This window comes from Rhipicephalus sanguineus, chromosome 5 (assembly GCF_013339695.2).
Source record: "Rhipicephalus sanguineus isolate Rsan-2018 chromosome 5, BIME_Rsan_1.4, whole genome shotgun sequence".
Classification (NCBI taxonomy): Eukaryota; Metazoa; Arthropoda; class Arachnida; order Ixodida; family Ixodidae; genus Rhipicephalus; species Rhipicephalus sanguineus.
Window position 1 is genome coordinate 206,934,867 of NC_051180.1, and position 24,135 is coordinate 206,959,001.

General features: G+C 46.2%; 2 protein-coding genes across 2 annotated transcripts in view; one reads left to right on the top strand and one right to left on the bottom strand.

The window, feature by feature from the left end:
• The window catches only part of LOC119395193 (collagen alpha-1(II) chain), a 339,079-nt gene that overhangs the window by 70,422 nt on the left and 244,522 nt on the right, over positions 1-24,135 (bottom strand). The gene's annotated exons all lie outside the window — the stretch shown is intronic.
• LOC125758518 (uncharacterized) lies at positions 6,121-11,345 on the top strand. Its single transcript, XM_049415839.1, has 2 exons — positions 6,121-6,979; positions 11,056-11,345. The coding sequence occupies exons 1-2, from the start codon at positions 6,301-6,303 to the stop codon at positions 11,310-11,312; spliced, it is 936 nt and encodes a 311-aa protein (XP_049271796.1). The 5' UTR covers positions 6,121-6,300; the 3' UTR covers positions 11,313-11,345.

The window sequence follows — 24,135 nt, forward strand, 5'->3', positions numbered from 1 at the left end:
GACAATGAGCATGCGCGCTCGCCTTGAAAAGTACGTGTTGTTTTTCATTAAACCAGTTGCAAGTTCAGCGCCGTGTGTGTCTCATCTTCCTTCGTCTTGTGTTTAAGTAAGCGCTGTTTTACATTTTTACCATGGAACCTCACCAACTCGCCCAACTTGCGTGTCTTCTTCAAGTCAAGACCACCTGGGGAGGCCCCGAAATCCGGACAGCTGGAGGTCACCTCGTAACGCCGGCAGGAATCTGCACAGGGAGGGTCTCCATTAAGAACCAGATTTATCCCGCAAGCTTCGTAGTCCTACAGCATTGCTCCCGAGATGTCATCCTTGGTATGGACTTCTTAAGCCTTCATGGTGCAGTCATCGACCTCAGATCCAAGTCGACAACACTATCTACAGAAAAAACATTACCGCCGTACACGCCGTCAGGGAAGCATGCCTTGAATGTGCTGGAAGACCAGGTCACCATTCCCCCTCGTTCCAGCGTCATCATTACCGTCGGCACTCAGAAAGCAGCAGACCTGGAAGGCGTCGTTGCATGCGACCAGCAGCAGTTGATTAACGGCGAGATTTGCGTCGCAACAGGAATAGCAGAGTTGCGGGGAGGCAAAGCAACAGTGATGCTCACAAATTTTAGCAATGAGTATAAGCACGTAAACAAAGGCACGACGGTCGCCTACATCGAAGAAATTGTGGAAGCCACGAATACTTTCGCCCTCGCCGATTCTTCTGAACCCACACCGACGAACCAAGCTCCTTAACCAGCTTTCGACGTCAACCGTAGCCTTCCGAAGCATAAGAGAGAAGAGCTCAAAACCCTGCTCTTGAAATACAAGGACTGCTTTTCGTCGTCGTCAAGAATCCGTCAGACCCCAGTCGCAAAACATCGCATCATAACAGAGGAAAATGCCAGTCCACTCCGGCAGAGCCCGTACAGAGTTTCGACTCGAGAACGCGAACCCATAAAGAAACAAGTCGACGAAATGCTACGCGACGACATCATCCAGCCGTCGAAGAGTCCGTGGGCGTCACCCGTGGTGTTAGTGAAGAAGAAGGACGGAACCATACTCTTCTGCGTCGATTATCACCGCCTGAACAAAATCACGAAGAAGAACGTCTACCCTCTCCCACGGATAGACGACACCCTGGGTCGACTCTACAACGCGAGGTATTTTTCGTCGATAGACCTCAATACCGGCTACTGGCAAATCGAAGTCGACGAGAGAGACCGAGAGAAGACTGCCTTTATAACACCAGACAGCCTCTTCGAGTTCAAGGTCATGCCCTTTGGTCTTTGTTCGGCACCTGCGACGGTCCAGCGTGTTATGGACACCGTGCAGGCTGGATTGAAGTGGCAGACTTGCCTTGTATACTTGGACGACGTCATTTTGTTTGCCTCCAGCTTCGACAAACAACTCCGGCGCCTTGACGCTGTACTACAAGAAATCAAGATCTCTGGCCTCACCTTGAAGCCTGAAAAGTGCCACTTTGCATATGAGGAGCTGTTGTTTTTGGGTCACGCGATCAGCAAGGGTGGTGTTCGTCCAGACCCGCGGAAAACAGCTGCCATCGCTGCCTTCCCGCCACCCATCGACACGATAGCCGTGCGCCGTTTTCTCGGCTTGTGCGCCTACTACAGGCGCTTCGTCAAGGAATTTTCACGAATCGCCGAACGGCTAACTCACCTCACGAAGACCGACGTGCCATTCAAGGGGGAAACTGCGAAAATCTAAGCACTTGAAGAACTGAAACAACGCCTTGAGATGCCTCCGATACTAGCGCATTTCGACGAATACGCCGATACTGAAATCCACACCGACGCAAGCAGCGTAGGACTCGGCGCCGTCCTTGTACAAAAGGCTCACGAGCAGGAAAGGGTCATGAGTTATGCTAGCCGAACAAGAAGGGAAATCTGGGCTAGTTGGTTATAGTTCATTTTCGATCAGCTTACAGCGCGAAAACGACGAGGACAGAGACCAAGAATGCGACGACACGTGTCGTCGCATTCTCGGTCTCTGTCCTCGTCGTTTTTGCGTTGTAAGCTGATCGAAAAAGAAAAAAAAAAGAAATATGCTAGCCGGTCGCTATCAAAGGCAGAAACGAACTATTCCACAACAGAAAAGGAGTGCCTAGTAATCATCTGGGCTACATCCAAGTTTCGCCCCTACCTCTACGGCAAGCCCTTCAATGTTGTGAGCGACCACCACGCATTGTGTTGGCTAGCAACTTGATAACTTGAAGGACCGTTCAAGTCGCCTCACACGGTGGAGCCTACGACTTCAAGAATTCGACATTACCGTCATTTACAATTCCGGAAGAAAACGCTCCGACGCTGACTGGCTGTCTCGCGCCCCCGTCGACCCACCGCAGCAGGATGACAAGGAGGGTGACTGCTTCTTGGGAACCATAAGTGCCGACGACTTCGCCAAACGACAGCGTGCGGACCCAGAACTCAGGGCCCTTGTGGAATACCTCGAGGGCAGGACCAGCGTGGTTCCGAAGGTATTCACGCGGGGACTGACGTCGTTTTTCTTGAGCAACGGTGTTCTCCTAAAGATGAACTTCTCACCGCTTCGAGCCGATTGCCTTCTCGTGGTACCCTCGACATTGCGGCCAGAGATGCTCCAGGCTCTGCACGACGACCCGACGTTTGCACACCTGGGTGTTTCTCGCACGCTAGCAAGAATACAGGAGAAGTACTACTGGCCGCGCCTTTCCGCCGACGTCACTCGTTACGTAAAGACCTGCCGGGACTGTCAGCGACGCAAGACACCGCCCACTAGGCCAGGCGGACATCTGCAGCCTATCGAGCCACCTCGACGGCTGTTGCAGCAAATCGGGATGGACTTACTGGGGCCGTTCCTGACGTCCACTACCGGAAACAAATGGATCGTCGTAGCTACCGACTACCTCACACGCTACGCCGAGACAAGGGCCGTGCCCAGAGGCAGTGCCGCCGAGGTAGCGAAGTTCTTCGTTGAGAACATCGTCCTGCGTCATGGCGCCCCAGAGGTCCTCATTACCGACAGAGGTACGGCGTTTACTGCTGACCTAACTGAGACAATACTGAGATACAGCCAAACAAGCCACCGCCGGACCACAGTGTACCACCCACAGCCAAATGGCCTCACCGAGCGGCTAAACAAGACCATCGCCCACATGCTGGCCATGTATGTCGACGTCGAACACAAGACGTGGGATGCGATCCTTCCATATGTGACCTTCGCATACAACACGACCATTCAAGAAACGACGCAAATGACGCCGTACAAGCTGGTCTAAGGAAGGAGCCCGGCAACGAAGCTCGACGCAATGTTGCCAACTGCCAACGACGAATACAATCTCGATGCCGCTGCTTATTTGCAACGCGCCGAAGCAGCGCGACAGCTCGCCCGCCTGCGCATCAAGAACCAGCAGAGGGTCGACAGCCGTCACTATAATCTTCGACGACGCCACATGGAATACCAACCCGGTGACTTGTGGGTGGGTCTGGACGCCAATACGCCGACGGGGACTTAGTGAGAAGCTTCTTCGACGATTCTTCGTACCGTACAGGGTACTTCGACGCCTTCGCGCACCCGACTACGAGGTTGTCCCTGGCGGCATTACCAACTCCCAACGGCGCCGTGCGCGACCTGAAGTCGTCAATGTCGTGCGCCTCAAGTCATATTACGCGCGTTAGTGAATCAGGACTGTACTTTTGGTTTATTATTGTACTTTCTTGCTTGTGCAGATTGTTTATTGTACTTTCTTGCTTATGGTTGTTATGCATTGTTGCATCCATTGCCCCCACCCCCTTCCCGTGTTCTGTTTTAAGCATCGGGACGATGCTTTTTCAGACGGGAGCATTGCCACGTGCGTTTCTTATTATCACTTTTTGCTGCATTCGGTTTTCGCCCACAAATACTGTCAGCAACGCTCAGCGCAATGTGCCTCTCCTTGTTCGAGAAGCTTCGCGATTATTGTAGATCGTTTTTTTAAGATTGCGCGCAAGACGCGAACACTCCAGCTTATTCTGGAACTTGCGCGACAGCCAGCGATAACGCTGGAATATTCGACGGCACATGTATAAATGCCGACACGCTTCACCGCTTGTCAGTTTTTCGACGGTCGACGCTCTGTTCACCGCTATCAGCGTACGCCGTGTATCAGTGTATTGCTGTAGTTTGACTTTCAGTTTCCCGGCCACAATTTCGGCCAAATAAAAAAAGTCACAGTTTCGCCGCAAGGGCGAAGCAACGAATGCTATAGCAAGAAATTAATGCTATACAAAGTGAGGCTCGCCAATGGATACTCTCAGTTTGAACAGCGCTCCTGTTGTAAAGGCGGCCGAAGCAGCGAAGGAAACTAGCGTGCTTCAAGTGTCGAGCTGTGACACTTGATAGTTCGCGCTCATCTTCTGTTTGTTCGTTTAGCGGCATCCCTTCAGCTCGAGTGACTTTCGTACGCTCCGTAACATGAGCGCAGACATCACGGGGAAAGCTTGAAACATTACTCTTCCCCTCGCCACGAGAAAACCACGCGAGCAGACAGCGGAATTGCAAGGTCTCCCTGCGCAAATATAAGAAGCGAGCGAGCTCGCCGACGACTTTTAAATGCGTGCGTCGCGCTCCTAGCGCCATCTCGCTGGTAATGAAGAAACGCTTATTATCGCCTGCCGTCTCTGAGTCCGTCCAGCGGTAAAGGGTGTGTATATAACGCTCGCCGTTAGCTATGTGGAGGATCTGCGTTTCGTGGCGTAGTGGATAGCGCCACTCGCTGCGGAGCAAGAGGTTCCTGGTTCGATTCCGCGCTACGGAAGCAATTTTCTGAATTATTTTTCTTTGGGGCTTTTATATATATATACATACTTATACATATACGGTGCATGACGGCGACGGCAAAATCCAGCCGAGACTGTCCATATAATTGCTATCGCAATAAAAGCTTCTCGGATACGCTGTCTTCGTCGACGTCACGACCACGTGACAATATATCTGTGTCACGTTGAATCAGACATCTAATGCAAGTGGTAGTACCCATTGTTGCCGGGCAACATCCCTAGGGATGGTAAATCCGATGAACGATTAATCGATTAAACGAGCACCGTTAATCGATTATTCGTCATAGATTACCGCCTTTCGTTTATTCGAATTAATCGATTAAAACTCTTCGATTAATTGATTACGGCAACTTCCCCACCCCCAAAACCGCCCCTTGGCCGGTGCGCATAATGGGAGGTGTAAGGAGTGGGGTTCGGCGGGTCTGGTTACTGTAGATGGCTCCCGCCGTCCGTCCCCATAGCCGATTATTCCTAGTGAGGAGACGCGTTCTTTCAAGAAGGAACGTAGGTTTATTTACATGATTAAGGGACTGGAGTGAAAAGAGAGAGATAACGTCAGAAGTATTCGGCTTTTATAGCCCCGAGGCTGTTACTACAGAGGCACAGGCAAACCGGTGTCAGCGTCTTCGGCCAATGCGGTGACCTGCCGTCCTGGCGTCCTGCCTCCCGAAAGGAGGCAAACAGTAACACAATACACTCGCCACGCCCCGAAGACTCGTAGGTGGGAAGGTTGGCGAGGAGTTTCAGTCCAAAGGGATGTTGGGGGTGAAGGGCCGATGACCTCCACTTCCACTGCCGGTAATACTAGGAAGAAGCGTTAAAGGTGAACATTTGACAGCGTTCTGTCTGGTTGGGAAGAAAATATCATTGAAAAAGTTACACCAACCAACGAATTATACAAGTAAAAACTTCTTTTACTTTAAAAAACCCGACGTTTCAGATCCAACTCGGATCCTTCGTCGGGGGTGACTGTGGGGCGCCAGAGAGCAACAGGGTTTAAAAAGGAAGGAAAGAGCCTTCCTCTCTTTAGGTCGGGGGGTCACGCTTGGTTTGAATGACGTGCCGTAGTCCATCGAAATACACACTCGGCAGCGCATCTGCAGGCCGGTTCACGTTGCCGGGTGTTGCCTGAATGTGCCAGGATTCCACAAAAAGTCGTTTGAGATAATTTGCCTCGAAGTCGACGACGCGGGAGTTGTCAAAGGCGATGCGGTGGTCGTTCACCTCGCTATGCTCAGCTAGCGCACTCCTTTGTCTGTCGAACTTGCGGACGTCGTTTCTGTGTTGTCGCAGCCTTTCTGGGAAGTTCATTTCCCCCACGTATGAAGCGCCACAATCCGCACAAGGAATAGAATTAATGACTCCTTGCGCTTTTTCTTGGGCGGTCTGTCTTTTGGGCGCGGGAAGAAGCGGCTGAGTGTGGAAGTTGGCCTGTGCGCTACTTTTATGCCCTGCTCCGACAAACGACATGACATGATGTCATGGTCACTCTACGTAATGGGAAGTTGATAACTAATCTTTACAGGAAACCCACGGATAGGCAGCGATATCTTTACTTCAGTAGTAGTCACGTGAAGCACAATAAAACTAGTATTCCCTGCAGCCAAGCAGTCCGATATAAAAGAAAATGCTCTGATAGCAGCGAATTTTCCCGCAACTGCGAACAGCTTCGGAGCGCGCTCGAAAAACAGAGCTATCCGTCCAGCATAATCACAGACGCCATCAAACGCGCAGAAGAGCTCGATCGTTCAGATCTGCTGAGTACTAACAAAAGATCCAAAGATAGATCGCGGACTAACCTAATTTTGACACATGCGGCCTCATCTCCAAATGTCAACCATATTTTAAAGAAACATTTCAACATTTTAATACAGAGCGAGCGGCTCAAAGGAATGTTTACGGAACAACCACGCGTGGTTTACCGACGATCGCGGAACCTTCGTGATTTACTAACCTCATCTAAAACCACGTGTTTACGTCATGAAGGCTGTCATCCCTGCAACAAACCACGTTGCAAAGTGTGCGCGCACATGACGACATCTAAAACGGTTTCAAGCAGCTCATCCAGCTTTTCATTAAAAATAAATGGTCACTACACATGTGACAGTACCAACGTCGTCTATCTTCTCGAGTGTTCAACATGTAAAGTTCAATACATAGGTCAAACAGAGACAAGTTTCAGAATTCGCGCTAATAATCATCGTGCACACGCCGTAAGCCTCCCCAATCTACCACTGTCGAAGCAGGTCAGTATGCCTGGCCACGGTTTCGACAAAATTAGGGCCACCATTATTCAGTCCGGTTTCAAGACAAATCACGATAGGGAAGTGAGGGAATCCTTCTTAATCCACAAATTTAACACCATTCGTTCAGGCATCAATGAAAACGTAGGAAAGCTCACCTGTCTCGCACTATAACAAAACGGCTTCTTAGATTGGTAAAGTGTTTTAATGTATGTATATATTAGTCATTCGTGGTTTCTTTACTTCAGAGCTCTTTTTACATGTCCTGCCGACCACACAGTGTCCCACGTGTTGGTGCACAAGGAAAATATGAAACTTGTATGTTCATGTACCCATCGCATGTCAGTCATGTTAACACAATCTTTTTGACAGATTACCAGTTGCTTATCATTAATAATTTTTTTCTTTTTTTCGTTTTTTTGCGTTTGTCCTTGATGTTGTACCGTATTCAAGACGTGAGCCCATAAAAGCGCCTGCATTGTAATAGACCTACTTACTCTGACGAAGGCCGTGCCACGGCCGAAACGTTAGTAAAGGCATTTTTCCTTTTCAAAATGTGCTATCTGCAAGTTCATTCAATATAGAAAATACCCGGACCTGTCGTGCCCTCCCTTCATTCAGTTCTTCAACCATGTGTCCTGGGACAGCACTGAAGAAAAGGATGATTTGGAAATACCCTGTGAACACTCCTACCACAGCAGTTGTGGGAGATTCACAAACAAAGTATATACATAAATACTTCGACCCCCTCTGCAATGGCGCACCAGCCTTCATCTCGCAGAGTGGTGCTACAATCGGTGATGTGCGTGACCTACTGGACTTAGTACCCCGCTCAGCGTCCTGTCTTATTCTTCATGCTGGGACGACCGATGTGGCTTCAAGTTCGGGACGCGGGGCGTTTGCAAAATACCGCGATCTACTTGAAAGCATTGCGAAGGACCGCCCAGAAATTCGGCGAATTTACGCCACGTTGATACTGCCTAGAAGTGGAAACCGTCGACAAAGGAACCGTAACCTGACATTCGTCCGACGCTGCAACAAAGAAGCATCAGGCTTCAATGACATGCTTCGAAATTTTTGCTGCTATTCCCGGCTAGTTCGCTACCTCGATCATGAAATCGAGTGGTTACCGCCCGCGCGCGTCCTCGCAGCAGACGGGCTTCATATGAGCTTTGAGCGTGTGTCGTTGCTTGCAAGTCACATCCGCCATCAGGAGCCCAGCGGATGCGACATCAGCTGCCTGGTGCGATTCATCAACGAATGACGCTCCGCATCGAGTAGGTCGAGCATGGCAACCTTCAGCACCTAGTCATCCTACAGCACAGCCTAATTCAAGAAACAACACCACACCGACAGCATCCCGCACCCTGACGAGCAAGCCTTCCGTGAGGCAGAACGTCGTCTCAAAACCATCGCGTGCCCCCATGAACAAGTCGCAACCTACACAGCCTACGTCTGGCCTATCGCCACCTGCGGTCGTTGCGTCACCTTCGCCGTCTCAACCATGGTACGGACTCCGGAGCAGGGGCACAACCACGAGAGGAACGAACTCACTACCACAACGCCAGCTGGGTGAGAGTACTTTGTCTAATGGCTCAATGAAATTTTCAAGGACCAGGAAGGTTATAGAAAAACGAACTCGTTGTGAATCGCACATTTCTATGCTTAGAACGTATGTCGCGGCAACAAGTGCTCCTAAAGGTTTGCAACTAAGGCTGCAGCCGGCCACATCACAGATGTCAAAGAAAAACTTGTCAAGGTGGAATAATACCTTAAATCGGGCGTCTGTTGAACTAACCAGCATACTTATTAGCCATTATGAATCACCAGAAAAAGATATGCGCAATGAGGAAAAACAGCTTGTGCCATCTTCTGAGTTTACGACTGAAGAATTAAAAAATCTCGAATTATACCGGTCACAGAAGTTAGCCGAGTTGGATGCTAAAAAGTCGAAGATCGCCCGTGACAACATACGAAAAAAGGAATGCTCACTGCGAGGAAGCATTTCAACTACAGCTAATAATGCGCCGGCCGAGCTGGAAAATAAATCTTCGGGACAGGATAACATTGTAAATCTGTCATGTTACGATCTATCAATTGAGGAACCTAGTGTCTTATCTCGAGGACTTAATTTTTGCCCTGCAACTGGAGGCTATAGTGAATTTCAGTTGGTGAAGGATCTTCACAATTTCGAACGTCGCATGCGCCTCCGTGAATATTTTCATGATCGGTCCTCGGCTCACAATACCAATAGCTCATCATTGCCATCTTATAAGCATTGGACACCCCCCTCCCAAAGAGACAAATGTCTGGACCTATATATCAGAGCTGTGCAACGCGATGTCATGCAGGCATATAAAGAACGCACACCATTGCACCGCAACCTCACTGACAGAGAGCAAAAAGCAATTGAATCCCTCGCTAGTCGAAATGACATAATTATTAAACCTGCAGATAAAGGGGGCGCCATTGTTGTGATGGACAGGAGCACTTATATCAGCGAAGGCCAGAGGCAGCTCAGTGATGCATCATATTACAAGCGACAAGATCATGACCCAACAAACGAGTTCGAAGCTGTTGTCCGTGATACTCTGACTGCCCTCTTTCATGATAAAGAAATTAGCTACAGCACTCTAAAATCTTTAATACCGGTAAGCCCAGTAGCTGGCAGCTTTTACCTTCTTCCCGAAATTCATAAGAAAGATAATCCCGGTAGACCAATAATTTCTGGAATCGGAACAGTGACTGAGAACCTTTCCCGCTATGTGGATAGCCTCATCAACACCATTCCGTCCAGATTTTCTTCTTACATTAAAGATACGAATCACATTCTAACCTATATTCTTGACCTACAGGTTCCTCAAAATTCGTTTCTCGTTACGTTAGATGTCACGTCACTATATACTAATATCCCTCACTCAGATGGCATCGAGGCAGTTATCAGCGCGTACAGCGATTACGACGCCGACAAACCAGTTTCCCCATCTACGTTAGCTACGTTGCTCAAGCTCATTCTAGAACTTAATAATTTCGAATTTGATGGGACACATTAAGTGCAAGTTAGCGGTAAAGCTATGGGCACAAGAATCGGACCAAACTATGCAAATATATTTATGGGACTCCTTGAAAACCAATTTCTTGCAAACCATGAATATAAGCCATTTTACTATAAGAGGTACATCGACGACATTTTTCTAATCTGGCACCACAGTGAATCGCAACTTCTTTCTTTCATAGCAGATTTTAACAACGTTCATCTGACGATTTCTTTTTCGTACTCGTATTTACCTGTGAACATAAGCTTCCTTGATGTCATGGTCACTCTACGTAATGGGAAGTTGATGACTAATCTTTACAGGAAACCCACGGATAGGCAGCAATATCTTTACTTCAGTAGTAGTCACGTGAAGCACAATAAAACTAGTATTCCCTACAGCCAAGCAGTCCGATATAAAAGAATATACTCTGATAGCAGCCAATTTTCCCGCAACTGCGAACAACTTCGGAGCGCGCTCGAAAAACAGAGCTATCCGTCCAGCATAATCACAGACGCCATCAAACGCGCAGAAGAGCTCGATCGTTCAGATCTGCTGAGTACTAACAAAAGATTCAAAGATAGATCGCGGACTAACCTAATTTTGACACATGCGGCCTCAGCTCCAAATGTCAACCATATTTTAAAGAAACATTTCAACATTTTAATACCGAGCGAGCGGCTCAAAGGAATGTTTACGGAACAACCACGCGTGGTTTACCGACGATCACGGAACCTTCGTGATTTACTAACCTCATCTAAAACCACGTGTTTACGTCATGAAGGCTGTCATCCCTGCAACAAACCACGTTGCAAAGTGTGCGCGCACATGACGACATCTAAAACGGTTTCAAGCAGCTCATCCAGCTCTTCATTAAAAATAAATGGTGACTACACATGTGACAGTACCAACGTCGTCTATCTTCTCGAGTGTTCAACATGTAAAGCTCAATACATAGGTCAAACAGAGACAAGTTTCAGAATTCGTTTTAATAATCATCGTGCACACGCCGTAAGCCTCCCCAATCTACCACTGTCGAAGCACGTCAGTACGCCTGGCCACGGTTTCGACAAAATTAGGGCCACCATTATTCAGTCCGGTTTCAAGACAAATCACGATAGGGAAGAGAGGGAATCCTTCTTAATCCACAAATTTAACACCATTCGTTCAGGCATCAATGAAAACGTAGGAAAGCTCACCTGTCTCGCACTATAACAAAACGGCTTCTTAGATTGGTAAAATGTTTTAATGTATGCATATATTTCATTCGTGGTTTCTTTACTTCAGAGCTCTTTTTTACATGTCCTGCCGACCACACTGTGTCCCACGTGTTGGTGCACAAGGAAAATTTGAAACTTGTATGTTCATGTACCCATCGCATGTCAGTCATGTTAACACAATCTTTTTGACAGATTACCAGTTGCTTATCATTATTAATTTTTTTCTTTTTTTCGTTTTTTTTGCATTTGTCCTTGATGCTGTACCGATAGTTCAAGACGTGAGCCCATAAAAGCGGGTGCATTGTAACAGACCTACTTACTCTGACGAAGGCCGTGCCACGGCCGAAACGTTAGTAAAGGCATTTTTCCTTTCCAAAATGTGCTATCTGCAAGTCCATTCAATATATATATATATATATATATATATATATATATATATATATGTATATATATTGCCGCGATATATTGGCCGCATTCAAATAACGCGCCTATCCCCGTGCATAGAGTACACGCATGCGCGCCGTATTGTCGTGCCGCGCAAGGACCATAGTGGCACGCGCACCTGGTCGGACCCTGCTCGCCTGCGCCACGCGCTCGGGACTTCGGATGAAGAGAAAGAGGATGAGAGCGGGAGGACCTCTTTGGTGTTCGACTGACTCGCAGTTTTTACGACCGCAGTCACTTAGAGTTGTGGGCACAAGTTCGTTTTCGTTTTCGTTTATTAGTACCTCAAGGGTTCCGAGGGACATTACATGAGGGGTGGGCAAGAAAACATGATAGATAAAAAGAAAGAAAAAATGCAAAAACAGCACTAACAATAACAAAAAAATAGAAAAACAGCAGTAGATCACATTTACAAGGATAAAATATGGCTTTTTAATGCAGTTTTAAAGTGGGCAAACTGAGATGACATGCGATGTGGGCGGGAAGGTCGTACCAGTTGCGCAGTCTGCAGGAAAAATGCAGTTGCGCAGTTCGCCCTTAATAAATACGTTTGTTGGACTAGTCTCTGTGCTTCAGCATCGCTACAATATATATAGTGCGAAAAAATGCGCATTATGTTGATACGTTACTGCGCATTTTATATTGCGTTACCGTCGCATGTTCTCATCACTCTGACGAAGGCCGGTCCCGCGGCCAAACAGGCAGTCCTTTACAGAACAATTTTTCCTACGTGCTTGATTTTTTTGAACTTTTACATCCGGGTCCTTTGTTAGCAATTCATTGTTCTCATATATTATATATATATATATATAGTTAAAAAAGAATCAAGCACGTAGGAAAAATTGTTCAGTAAAGGACTGACGTTTCGGCCGCGGGACCGGCCTTCGTCGGTCCGCGGCCGAAACGTCAGCCCTTTACTGAACAATTTTTCCTACGTGCTTGATTTTTTTTGAACTTTTACTTCCGGGTCCTTTGTTAGCACTTTATTGTTTATATAGATATATATATATATATATATATATATATATATATATATATATATATATATATTATGTATATATATATATATATATATATATATATATATATATAGGTAAATAGATAGATTTTAAATACATAGATAACATTTAAATTATACTATACACCAACTAGCCCAAATGTCCGCCTTATACCATATATATACCCTTTCCATGACTGTAAAGCTAGCTTTCCTGCGATGAAGATAGCCCAGTTCATAGCAGTTAGTCTAGTCACTTCCGCAAACAGCGTGTTCAAGCGCAGTTTGCTTGGGCTACGACGCGGAAAACGTAGACTTAGCAGCTCTCTTGACATAAACACGCATAATAGACAAAACCCCAGCACGTGCAACTACTACCTCGTCTCCACTTGAAGCGCAACAGGTGCCGCCTTTAGTTCGGCGAATATGTAGCGCAAATAAGCGCGCTCCCGGATTATGAAAATAGTCTAACAGACCCTGGAGAAATGCAGCTTTCAACTAATGCTTGCACTCCCACGTCTGACAGCCTACAGAGGCCCCCGTCTGCTGCTGTTGCGCGAAAGGAGGACCGTCGCGAAATACAATGTGTTCTAATGAGAACTAACAGACAAAAAAGCCAAGGAAATTATAGGGGACGGTATTTGTAGTAATTATTATGTAAATGTGAAGAAAGTGAAGTGGACGAAAAGGTAACTTGCCGCTGGCAGGGACCGAACCTGCGACCTTCGAATAACACGCCCGATGCTCTACCAACTGAGATACAGCGGCGGTCATCCCCCGGTCAGCTTTATGGGTACATATGTTTTTCTTTGTGCTTAACAAAGAAAAACGAGCCCTTAAACTTCTCCTTTTTTCGTTTTTATGTTGTAATGTCTAATACATTAGACACGCTCACATTCCGGCACCTCGGTAGCCTAGTGCTTATGGTGCTCGACTCCTGACCCGAAGGTCGCGTATCCTGGCTGCGGCGGCCGCTTTTTCGATGGAATCGGAAATGCTTGAGGGGCGTGTACTTAGATTTAAGTGCACATTTAAGAACCCCAGGTGGTCGAAGTTTGCGGAGCCCTCCAATACGGCGTCTCCCATAATCATATCGTGGTTTTGGACGTAAGACACCAGATAATTGTTTGAGGCCAGTATGTTGCTGCGCAATCTCGCATGGGTGACCTCAGAAAGGAGATCACATCAGTCTGCAATTATAGTATTATGGAGGGTTTCCACAATATCTAACGTACAAACTGAGAAAAGATAGCGTCCCTACGAGTGCGAGCGTATTATTTACGTCCCATTCCTCCTCCTCTCCACTTACCTTTCGCGGGATTTCGACACGCTGCATGTTTCCGGCGCGTCTTTTCGACCAGTGTGGTAGCCGACAATGCCTCCGATTTCGCTGCGCGCGAGGAGGCAGGCTTCGAGCAAATACGACCTGCGGCCGAATCGTCCATGGATGATGGCCACAGATCCTTCAATCCGTGACATCATCCAAAGAAGACGGGCCCCTTGTAACCATAGGGCGAAAGGGCGAATTCTCCCGAAGGCGCAAATACGCACGTGTCATCTCTAGCCCGTCTGACAGAAAGACTTCGGTCGAGATCAAACACAAACAATGCCTCTCAAACAATGAGATCTTTTTTAAAGCACCCATCGAAAATGTCGATTAATCGAAAAATCGATTAAAACATCACACAGAAAGCAATGAAACGATGAGCGGCTAAATCGACGAACGATTAACGAATATTCGATTGAAAATATTAATCAACCGTCCCTATGTTGCCCATGCAACATGAATATTGAAAACAAAAAAAACGCATTATTGTGAAACAAAATATGCTTATTGAATTCAAAAACATATTCTGACAGTTCCAGCCTTGAAGAAAAGTCCACTTGTCGAAACGTCGGCTCGAGCACCCACCTCCTGTTTACGGATTTTTTCATCGGACAGTATAGACACACGTTATATTTACAGACACAGTTATCGGAAATATTGTACTCATTCCTTTTATTACTGTCGCTGACTGAACATATCATTCCACAAGAGTGTTGTTGATACAAATATGACAAATGAACTGCAAGGTGGTGGAAAAACTTTATTGATTGTTCAGGGGAAGGGGTTTAATGGGGAAGAGTGAGTAGGTGGGTCCCTATTCCAGGACTCCAGTGATCCTAGCTACACGCTCCGCCTGGTCCAAGAGGCTTCTCTGGACCTCCAGCCCTGGCCGAGCGAGGAGGATCTCCGACGGCTCCCTAAAGTAAGTACGCAACACAGGCGAGTGGTCTTGCTGCGCATTCCCACATCACATGCGGCAGTGACGGCCGTGCACTGCACCATGGACAAGCGCCGCCACGAAATGTGGGATTGATGGGATGGGCCCTTTCCAAGTGGGGATAGGTGTACGTTTAGATTTTTCTATATGCGCTAGCTTCTGCTGCTCCCAGCTGCCGATGCGGCGGGGCGAGACGTTCTCTCGTGCGATGTTGGTGTTCGAGGGTGCCGTGGGCCGTAAGCAGACTATCTTGGCACGGGCTGTGGCTCCCAGCTCGGTTTGTAAGTTCTCGAGCTAAGTTGAACTCTCGTTGCCTGGGATGCCCTCATGACCTGGACAACTTGGCAATCTACCTTGTACGTTGTTAGGAATGAGGATGGCTCTGCTGGAATTCTTTCAGTGGGCACGTGAGCTGGCCGCCAGTCAACATCACCATGAATCATTTTCTGCTTTTTATGTAGGCTTTCTTTCTTGGAACGGCGGGGACGATCGGTGCAGGCGGTGATTCCGTGTGTTCCATCTTTCCTGCACATCGCTTCGGAGGGTGCGCACAAGCACTCGAGCAGAAGCTTGAGTCATCTGACTGGATACCATCGCCCCCTGCGACATCGTCGGCTCCCTTCATAAGAAGATGGCTCTGCTGGAATTCTTTCAGTGGGCACGTCAGCTGGCCGCCAGTCAACATCACCATGAATCCTTTTCTGCTTTTTATGCAGGTTAGTAAGAAACACGCATCTATTAGGTCTAGTGACCGCAGCCTGCTCCAGCTAACATGCTCCTACAGTGCCTGTGTGTTTTGTTCGTATGCAAAGGGCGTTCTTTCCTCGTTGTTTATGCATTGTGGGGATGTAGAATCAAATCCAGGACTCAACACTTATGAGCTGCTTCAGGAACTTGGAAGGGCCAAGGGCTCATGCAAAATAGGCTGGACATAATTGAACCTAAATTGCAAAAGGTCCAGGAATCTACGTCAACGTTAAAAGAATTTCGTGCCAAAATTACGGGACTCGAAAGAAGTACTCGTAACCTGGAAATTAAACTCATTGACCTAGAAGACAGAAGCCGTCAAAGTAATATTCTTGTATTTGGCCTTCTAGAGGTAGTGGGTGAAACTCCACAGTCGCTTCTCGCGAATGTGGTCGATGGCTTATTTGCACCAACACCCCGGTAGCACAAAACGGATAATTGACGTTTTATAAACGTTTATCCGAGACGATAAAAACGTTTAGAAAACGTCACGGAATAGGAGTTAAAGGTCTAGAAAACGTCGTATGTCTCTGAAGAATTGATGTCTGGGCAAGTCGGAATTGGTTACGCATCTTCGAAACGGGCGGCGCAAAAACAAGGACTTGTCTCGTCTAATGTCCGGCTAGAATCTGTTTTTAAGACCATCTAGAAAACGTTTTTAAGACGATCTAGAAAATGTTTTTAAGACCATCTAGAAAACGTTTTTAAGACGATCTAGAAAACGCTTTAAAAACGTCACAAAAAACCCCATTTTATAAAACGCAATAAAATATTTGATTGCATTGTCTTCGAAAAGACGTTTTCTAAACGTTTTTAAGACGTCATGCAGGATCTCATTCTTTTAGCTGTTTTGTTTTTGTGTATGCAATTATAATAGTGAACGTTTTTAGGAAGCCCTCTCTGTTATAGTAATTACAGTTACTTTATTCTGTATTTACTATTATAGAGTGAAATCTCGGTAGGTTCACACAGACAAAAGTGGTCAGTCATAATTTATTATGTGAAACAGCAACGATTCCTGTACAGCATAGAAACGCAAAAACCACGAAATTAGATATAGCGTGCGACTAGATAACGTTATTCAGAAGCGGCATAAGAACGCAAAATATCGCGGCAATTAAAATGCAGCTACATAGTATCCAACGTTCAAGAACACTTTTTGTTGCACGATTCATCATTAGCAAAATTGTTGTCAAACAACTAACAATGCAATATGACAAAATTTAGAATCTGGCACAGCCATTCTGCAATATGTAAGCATCGTCTCAATTAGCTTTACTGAATGAAACGCAAGGATGAAGTGAAGAGAAATTGTCGAAAAGAGAATGTCGCTGAAGCCAACGACTTGACAAGAGGACTAGTTTATGTCAGGGCCCTGACGAAGACAAGCCTCCATGTGTAAACGTTTCCTCAACGTTTCACCTTCCGCTGAACTTTTTAAATGCGAAGCATTTCTTAGCGAACCTCAGGCACTTTGGCCGTTTCTATCTACGTATCTATCTATCTATCTATATCTATCTATCTAGCCGCCTACGTCTCGGCGCTCTCCTGGTCGTCTCCATAACTTGTAATATGCCAAGATTGGCGTAGCAGGCGATCAGTGTATGACGAACACAATTCACTGGTCATGACATGAATAACGCAAAATACCTGTCGCGTACGTCATGAAACCCTTTCTCTCAGTCACGTGTGGCACATACCCGTACACCAGAGTTCATGTTATGCGGGTATGTGCCACAGGTGATACAAAGTCTCAACCAACACAGTAACCGCGAACACACACATTGACAAGCAAGGAAAGTGATAATATTTGTTGGGCTTTTATGTCCTAGAACTACGATATGATTATGAGAGACGCCATAGCGAAGGGCTCGGGAAGTTTTGACCATTGGGTGTTCTTTAACGTGTACCGAGATCGCACAGTACACGGTCATCTAGCATTTTGCCTCCATCGAAATGCGACCGCCGCGACCGGGATCGAACCTGCGACCTTCGTGTCAGCAGCCAAGCACCGTAACCGCTACACCACCGCGGCGGACGCAAGGGAAGTGAGGAACTGAAGACAGAACACCCGTGGAAGACGCTCAACTACCATCCACTCGTCCAAGTGGTCGGCAACGTGGACCACGTGGATTACGCAAAAACCTGGGTCAGTGCTTTCTACAATAAATCTGCTAAGAAAACTAGGCCTCTCATTATTACCGGTGACTTCAACATTGATTTATCAAGACCCAACAATGATTGGTGCTTATACTGTTTGAAAGACGGCCTGGATGTGGACAGGGCATCAAAAGACCTCGCTGCCACGTCCACGATAGAAGGCATCATAGATAATTTCATCGTAAGAGGCATCCAGGATTTCCACCAGCTTCACAATATCTCGCACTTCACTACACTTAGATTCCTCATAGCCGCGATCACGAACGGATCCTATTAACAAGTCTGGTCCAGCTGCTGGTGCTCACTGATCACTGTGATGGTGACCTTGTTCAAGAACTGTCAAGAACCCCTCTACACATACACACGGGTTCGTGAAACGTGCGTGCGTTCTCCGTCATAACGGAAAAGTATAAGCATAACAGCTGTAACTGTGACTGTAACGTACGTGCAGTGCGCCTGCGCGTGGCACTCGGCTATGTATATATCTAGGGAAACTATCCTGAATGAAGCTTAGTTGCGAGTAACGCCTGTCCTGTGCATCTGTGTTCTTTCTTTGTCCTGTTCGGATTCGTGCTATCCAGTATTGAAGAATATAAGCTTACCGCGTCTGGTGTTGATAACACCCATGTTGCTGTTGGCATCGTTACGCAACTGTAAACAATGGGTTATACAATACATATGCTACTCTTGAACATATGAGTGTGCGTATACCACTTCCACATTTCTCTAGCGTCATTCCGTAACGTTTCGCTCAATGTGAAAAATTACGCCACAGTCACCATCCTGCGCATGCTTCGCATCACGTCGATTCCCACGGCAGGTGGGATCTGCCTAATTTTTTCTTGTAGGAAGGAGAGAGAGATAGAATGAATAGAGGATATGCAGGGAGGTTAACTAGCGTCCAGTCTGCTGCCCTACTCATGGGAGAAGAACGAGGGAGTAAATGTAGAGAGAAAGAGAGACATTTCACAACACACACACAGAGGAGCGTATCACAGGCGGTCACTCAATTTTGTTGCCTTGAAGCACTGCAGGAGGTCTCGTGTGGTTTTCTGGGCTGATGGGCTATGAAGACAGACTCCCAAGATCTTTCCTTCAATAAAAGGCCGACCATCAAGTCTCCTGAAGGCACACTGGAGAGTCCGGCGATGTGTTTGGTACTGCGGGCAGCGGTACAAATGATGATCGATAGTCTCTACACAGTTGCGATTATTGCACATTGATTATTCTGCCCTACCATTCCGATAGGTGAATGACCTAGAAGGCGCTACACCGAGCTACAGCCAATACAGCAAGGCAGCAAGAAAACGTGGACAGTAGAAGTGGACAGGACAGCGCTTACTGCTGTCCACTTCTACTATCCACGTTTTTTTTTTCAATGTGCTTCAACCTAATTTTCCAAACATGAACGTAAACCAACAGGCCCAACTCGCCCTCTTGCTCCAGCAAAGCATTCTAAGCAGGAAAGGAGGCATGCATCAAGCACCTGGTGTGTGTCTCCCTTCGTTTCAAAACAATCGTTCAGTAGCGCAACTTAATACTACAGTTAGTGGAAGTCAACTCCAATGTGTTGAAATCACTAATAACAAAACAAAACTGCAAAATAATATTCGGCCCACCCAGCCAAGAATACGCAATAAAAAAGAACGTAAATTGCTCGCAAAATCAATGTTGCTGAAGCGTATTGCTCACAAAATGGAACTTTTGGGAACTTTTATACAACATGCCTCTGTTGGAAGACTTCTCACTCAAAAAATGTTGGCAAAGAACCCTGCCATTATTACAGAAGTAAGACAACACGTTCGGAACAAAAGGTATCATTTTAGACGTTAGCTAAAAATATTTGCGGATACAGCATCCATGTTTCAAACTGCGCCCACTAAAGAAGTAACAATTTCAGGCTTCGAAATGCAGCGTACAAAACTTATCACAAGAATTATGGTCCGACATCCCTAGAGAGCACACAGTTAACCTTAAATGTGTCATGGCTAGCAGGAAATATGAACACTGCAAATTACAGAAACATATAACAAAAAGTACAACTGAACCAACTGTAGCGCGAAGACAAAATGTATGAAGAGAAAACTAATGGAAACGACTACAAACATTGCAATGAATGGGCCACTTGCTAAAATGAATAAATAAAAGTTAGGAATATGATAATACCAGCCTGATAAAAAAAAACAACTTTCTTTTATGATGCCCAGTATTGAAAATGTCAGGCTAAAAGAACAAATATAATGATAAGACACATCAGCTAAAGAAATTTTCCCTCTTCCCCATTTTTTACTGAATAAGCACACAGCTATAAACTCAGGATAGTCAGACATCGCATTGCTCAGTGTGAAAATATCACAATGTGTGGGATGTCAGTCTGAACACATGGCTTCATGACATGTACTTGAAGGAAATCACTAGGCACTTTCGGAAGCCATCTAAGAACACTACAGATGGCATACACACGAAAGTAGTTGTGCCATTAGCAGCATGGGGCAGCGTTCCACGTCAACATTAATTTAGCGCAATAGCCCTAGTGCGGTTTTTTGAAGATCCCGACAAACACAGATGCTCAAAAAGTCAACTGCTTTAAAAACTGTGACCTTTTGTTTTTTAAGGTTCCCAAGGAAAATAGAAGAATGTCAATCCCTTCACATCCATCTTTTTTTCATACTAAAACCTGTCAGTCACTCCATCAAAAAGAAGAAAGTAATAATTTAGTTGGTGTAGCCTTTGTTTCTAAATACCTAGGGCAAGTACCACCTGCAATAAAAAGGAGAAAATATCGTTTCAATATTTGCTATTATACCATAAATTAGCACGGTGTGAAAAGTTGAAAACTCGATAACACCATACGGCGACAGAGAGCGAGCCTGCTATAATTAACCAGGCACAAGAGACGCGCAAGAGAACCTCTTGATTCTTCTAAGAGCTGCCGTCTTTACCGATAAAGGAGGAGGTTAACAGAGTAGGTGAAACATAAATCACAGGTCCGAAAGCGCATCGAGATAGTCAAGGCAGCACTCAGAAAAAATTACGCTATCTTCCTCTCAAGGAAACCATGAGGGGATGCAAAGCAGCATTGGGGGCGCACACCAAATTTCCGTTACGTCCACTCGACGTTTCCGTTAGTGTGTGAGGTTTGAATTTACTGTTTGTGTAATCATTACGTTGTGTTTGTGCGTTGCTTTCCGTTAGCGCCGAGTGAACGAGTGGTGCCGACGTTGACGTTACAATTCATCTTAACGAGAGGGAAGCGAGAATGACGGAAGCCGACCGAGCGCACGCGCTTATATACACATGAAATGGGGGAGGGAGAGGAGAGAGTGGGTTACAGGCTGTATTTGGCTGTGGCGCGGCTGCATCACGTGGGAGGAGAGGCTGCGCCGCGGCTGCAGCGCGGGGGATGAGAGGAGAGAAGGCGACCGAACAACTGCGTAAAGGAGGAGAGTGGGAGAGAGAGTAGGCGCATGCGCAGTGGAGCGCGGACGCCACCACCGCCGCCGGACACAGCCCCGAGAAAAAGCTGCTTCGCACCTAAAAATGCCGAACTTCTCCCCGTAAACACGTCTTTGACTCTCATGCCCTCAGAAATTCGCAACTAACAGAAAAGCGTGCCCAGCCTCTCGTGGCATGCAGATAGTACTGTGGAAGAAAACATGAACCAGTACGCTGGTGCTGCAAAGATTCTCTCATCCACAAACGTCAGTGACACAATAAAACAGATGACACGTGCTGTAACTTCCAACAATGCAGTTTTAAAATTGAGTGCGCAAAGCATTGCGTTAGCGTTCATCGCCATTGCGCATGCGTTATACGCTACGTACGCAACAAACGCTATCTTTGCGTATTCCATTGAAAAAATGGCTACTGCGCATGCGTCGTGCGCCATCCTCTTGCGTACTCACGTTAATTGGCGGAAATAGCATATGCGCCCAACGAACGCTCTTTTTGCGTATCCAATTCTAAAACTGCTTCTTACGCGGCACACGTAGCTTAAGCTAATGTATATCTTGAAACTACCTGATCAAGCGGACAAGAAAAAAACATAGTCATTGTACTGAAATTAGGTTAACAAAGATAAATGCGGTTTTCACTCATGTTCGTTCGAACATGAACGGAAACCATGACCTGCATTTGCGTTTCGACAGCTTTATCATGTATGCTGAATAAATTCAGCAGTTACGTACTGCTGAAACATGTCGCACATGCAGCCCGTGATGCAATGGAACACGCTTTTTCATTTGTCAAAAGTTCTCAAACACTGAGCGCCAATGCAATAAAAATGAACTTACCTTCACAAATGACAGAAGCCCGTGGTTTACAGTATCCGCAAATCCACAGAAAACTAATCGCACATAAGCGTAACCGCGTCCGTCCCTCGAGCATAGAAGAAAGGAAGTTGCGAGAGCGTCCCACGCGCAAGTTGATGAGTCAATTTTTCCACAGAGAATCTTACGGGACTCTAATCCTCAGTCAGCGTAACAGTCGCTCCACAGAGACATACTTGCATTACTTGCGGAGGGAAGTATAGTTTCTTCACAGCTGCGCTTATAGCCTCCATGAATCGCGACACAAGCACGAAATACAGCAAAAGGGTGCATGACCGGTGAGCTCGACCGCCCATGTGAAATCGGCGAGCCTAACTGACATTGCAGAAGTAACTGCCGCACGGATGGATACAGTCAGTGCTGAGGCCTTCGTGAGGAAGTTAGACGGTTATCGCTGCTAGGAAATTACAGTAAATTACGTACAGTTTACTGGTTAACGAACTTTGAAGTATTCATTACTTTTGATGCAGTGTAGACACCGCACGTGCATGCCTTTATCCTTTTGTGCGTTACTTCCTTTATCGCAATGAGAGATGGCGTGCGCAGGCTCGAGTTCAATTTCAATTCGCGGTGGTTCATGCCTGCCCATGAATGCGTGGGCCAAATGGCGCGCGATCCGCTGTTGGGCGAGAAAACGTCTTATAAAGTGCGTCTTCTAGACGTCACAAACAAGACGTTTTTAAAACGTCGAAATTGGATTAGAATTGAACAAACGTCTTGAAATATACGTTCCAGACCAAAATGTTCTTAAAAAATGCGTTTTCTAGACGTTATCAAAAACAGATCTAGTACGAATTTTCTGTGGCGTTTTTAAAACGTCGAAATTGGTTTAGAATCCCTTTTATCCCATTTATCCCTAAAAAACTTTTCTAAACCATGTGTGATACCTGGGCACTGAATGTCGAAGTAACATCTTTTGAGCGAATCCATAGAATAGGACGCAGACAAGCAAACAAATCGCGACCGGTCTTAAGTTAATTGACTACCACCAAAAAATAAATGTTTTAAGAAATCGCCACAAGCTTAAGGGCCAGAATGTTTCCGTCAGTGAAGATTTTTCTACTGCCACTAGGATACTGCGCAAGCAGTTGTGGGATAGTGCTGTGAAAGAAAACGAGGGAAAGAAAATGAAACTCGCATAAGACAAGATAAAGACCGATGGCACTCTGTTTCGATGGGATAGCAGCCAAAAGAAGAGGGTTCCTATTCTTACAGATAAGAAGACTTCTTTTGCTTCTGCCGTTCAAAGCACGAGTAGGCTTAGGCGCAATCGGTGAACTAGTAGAACAGAAGCGTAGCCAGAGTTTTTTCGGGGGGGGGGGGGGGCGTTCAACCTTCCTTTTTTAGGAGCAAAGCTCCTTAGGGTGTGGGTCATTCCCTTTTCTGTAGTATGTATGTGTGTAGCCAGCTCTAGTTTAATGAATTGCTCACTAGATGGCGTTTCATGTATTTCTTAGAGTAAAGGCAAATTGGTTAGAGATTGAGGAGCAGTTAAACAAGGAACAGATAGGTGTTTATGCGGTTACAGAAACACACCTTAGAGACTTGGAAAAGCCACCACATATTGACAATTATATTTGGGAAGGATGTAACAGGATCACATCAGAAAGGAGAGGTGGGGGTGTTGGAATGCTAATTAATAGCAGAACAAAATTGGATGGAGTGAAACAAACGTGTTCAGAGCACATGTGGGTTTCGGGCACAGTAGGTGGAAAGAAAACGTGGCTAGGTGTAGCTTACTTGTGGACGGGGAATAACTGCACAGAAAAGAATCTGGAGATAGTGAAATGCATAAGCACCGATATTAAAGAATTTGGTCATGATGCCGAAATAATCCTTCTAGCGGACATGAACGCTCACATTCATGACCTTGACGGA

Bases quoted from the DNA above. Each gene is read 5' to 3' on its own strand.
- LOC125758518 (XM_049415839.1), top strand. From the start codon at position 6,301: ATGGTCACTCTACGTAATGGGAAGTTGATAACTAATCTTTACAGGAAA. The intron at 6,980-11,055 runs GTCAAACAGAGA...CTCAATACATAG, and splicing joins ATGTAAAGTTCAATACATAG to GTCAAACAGAGACAAGTTTC.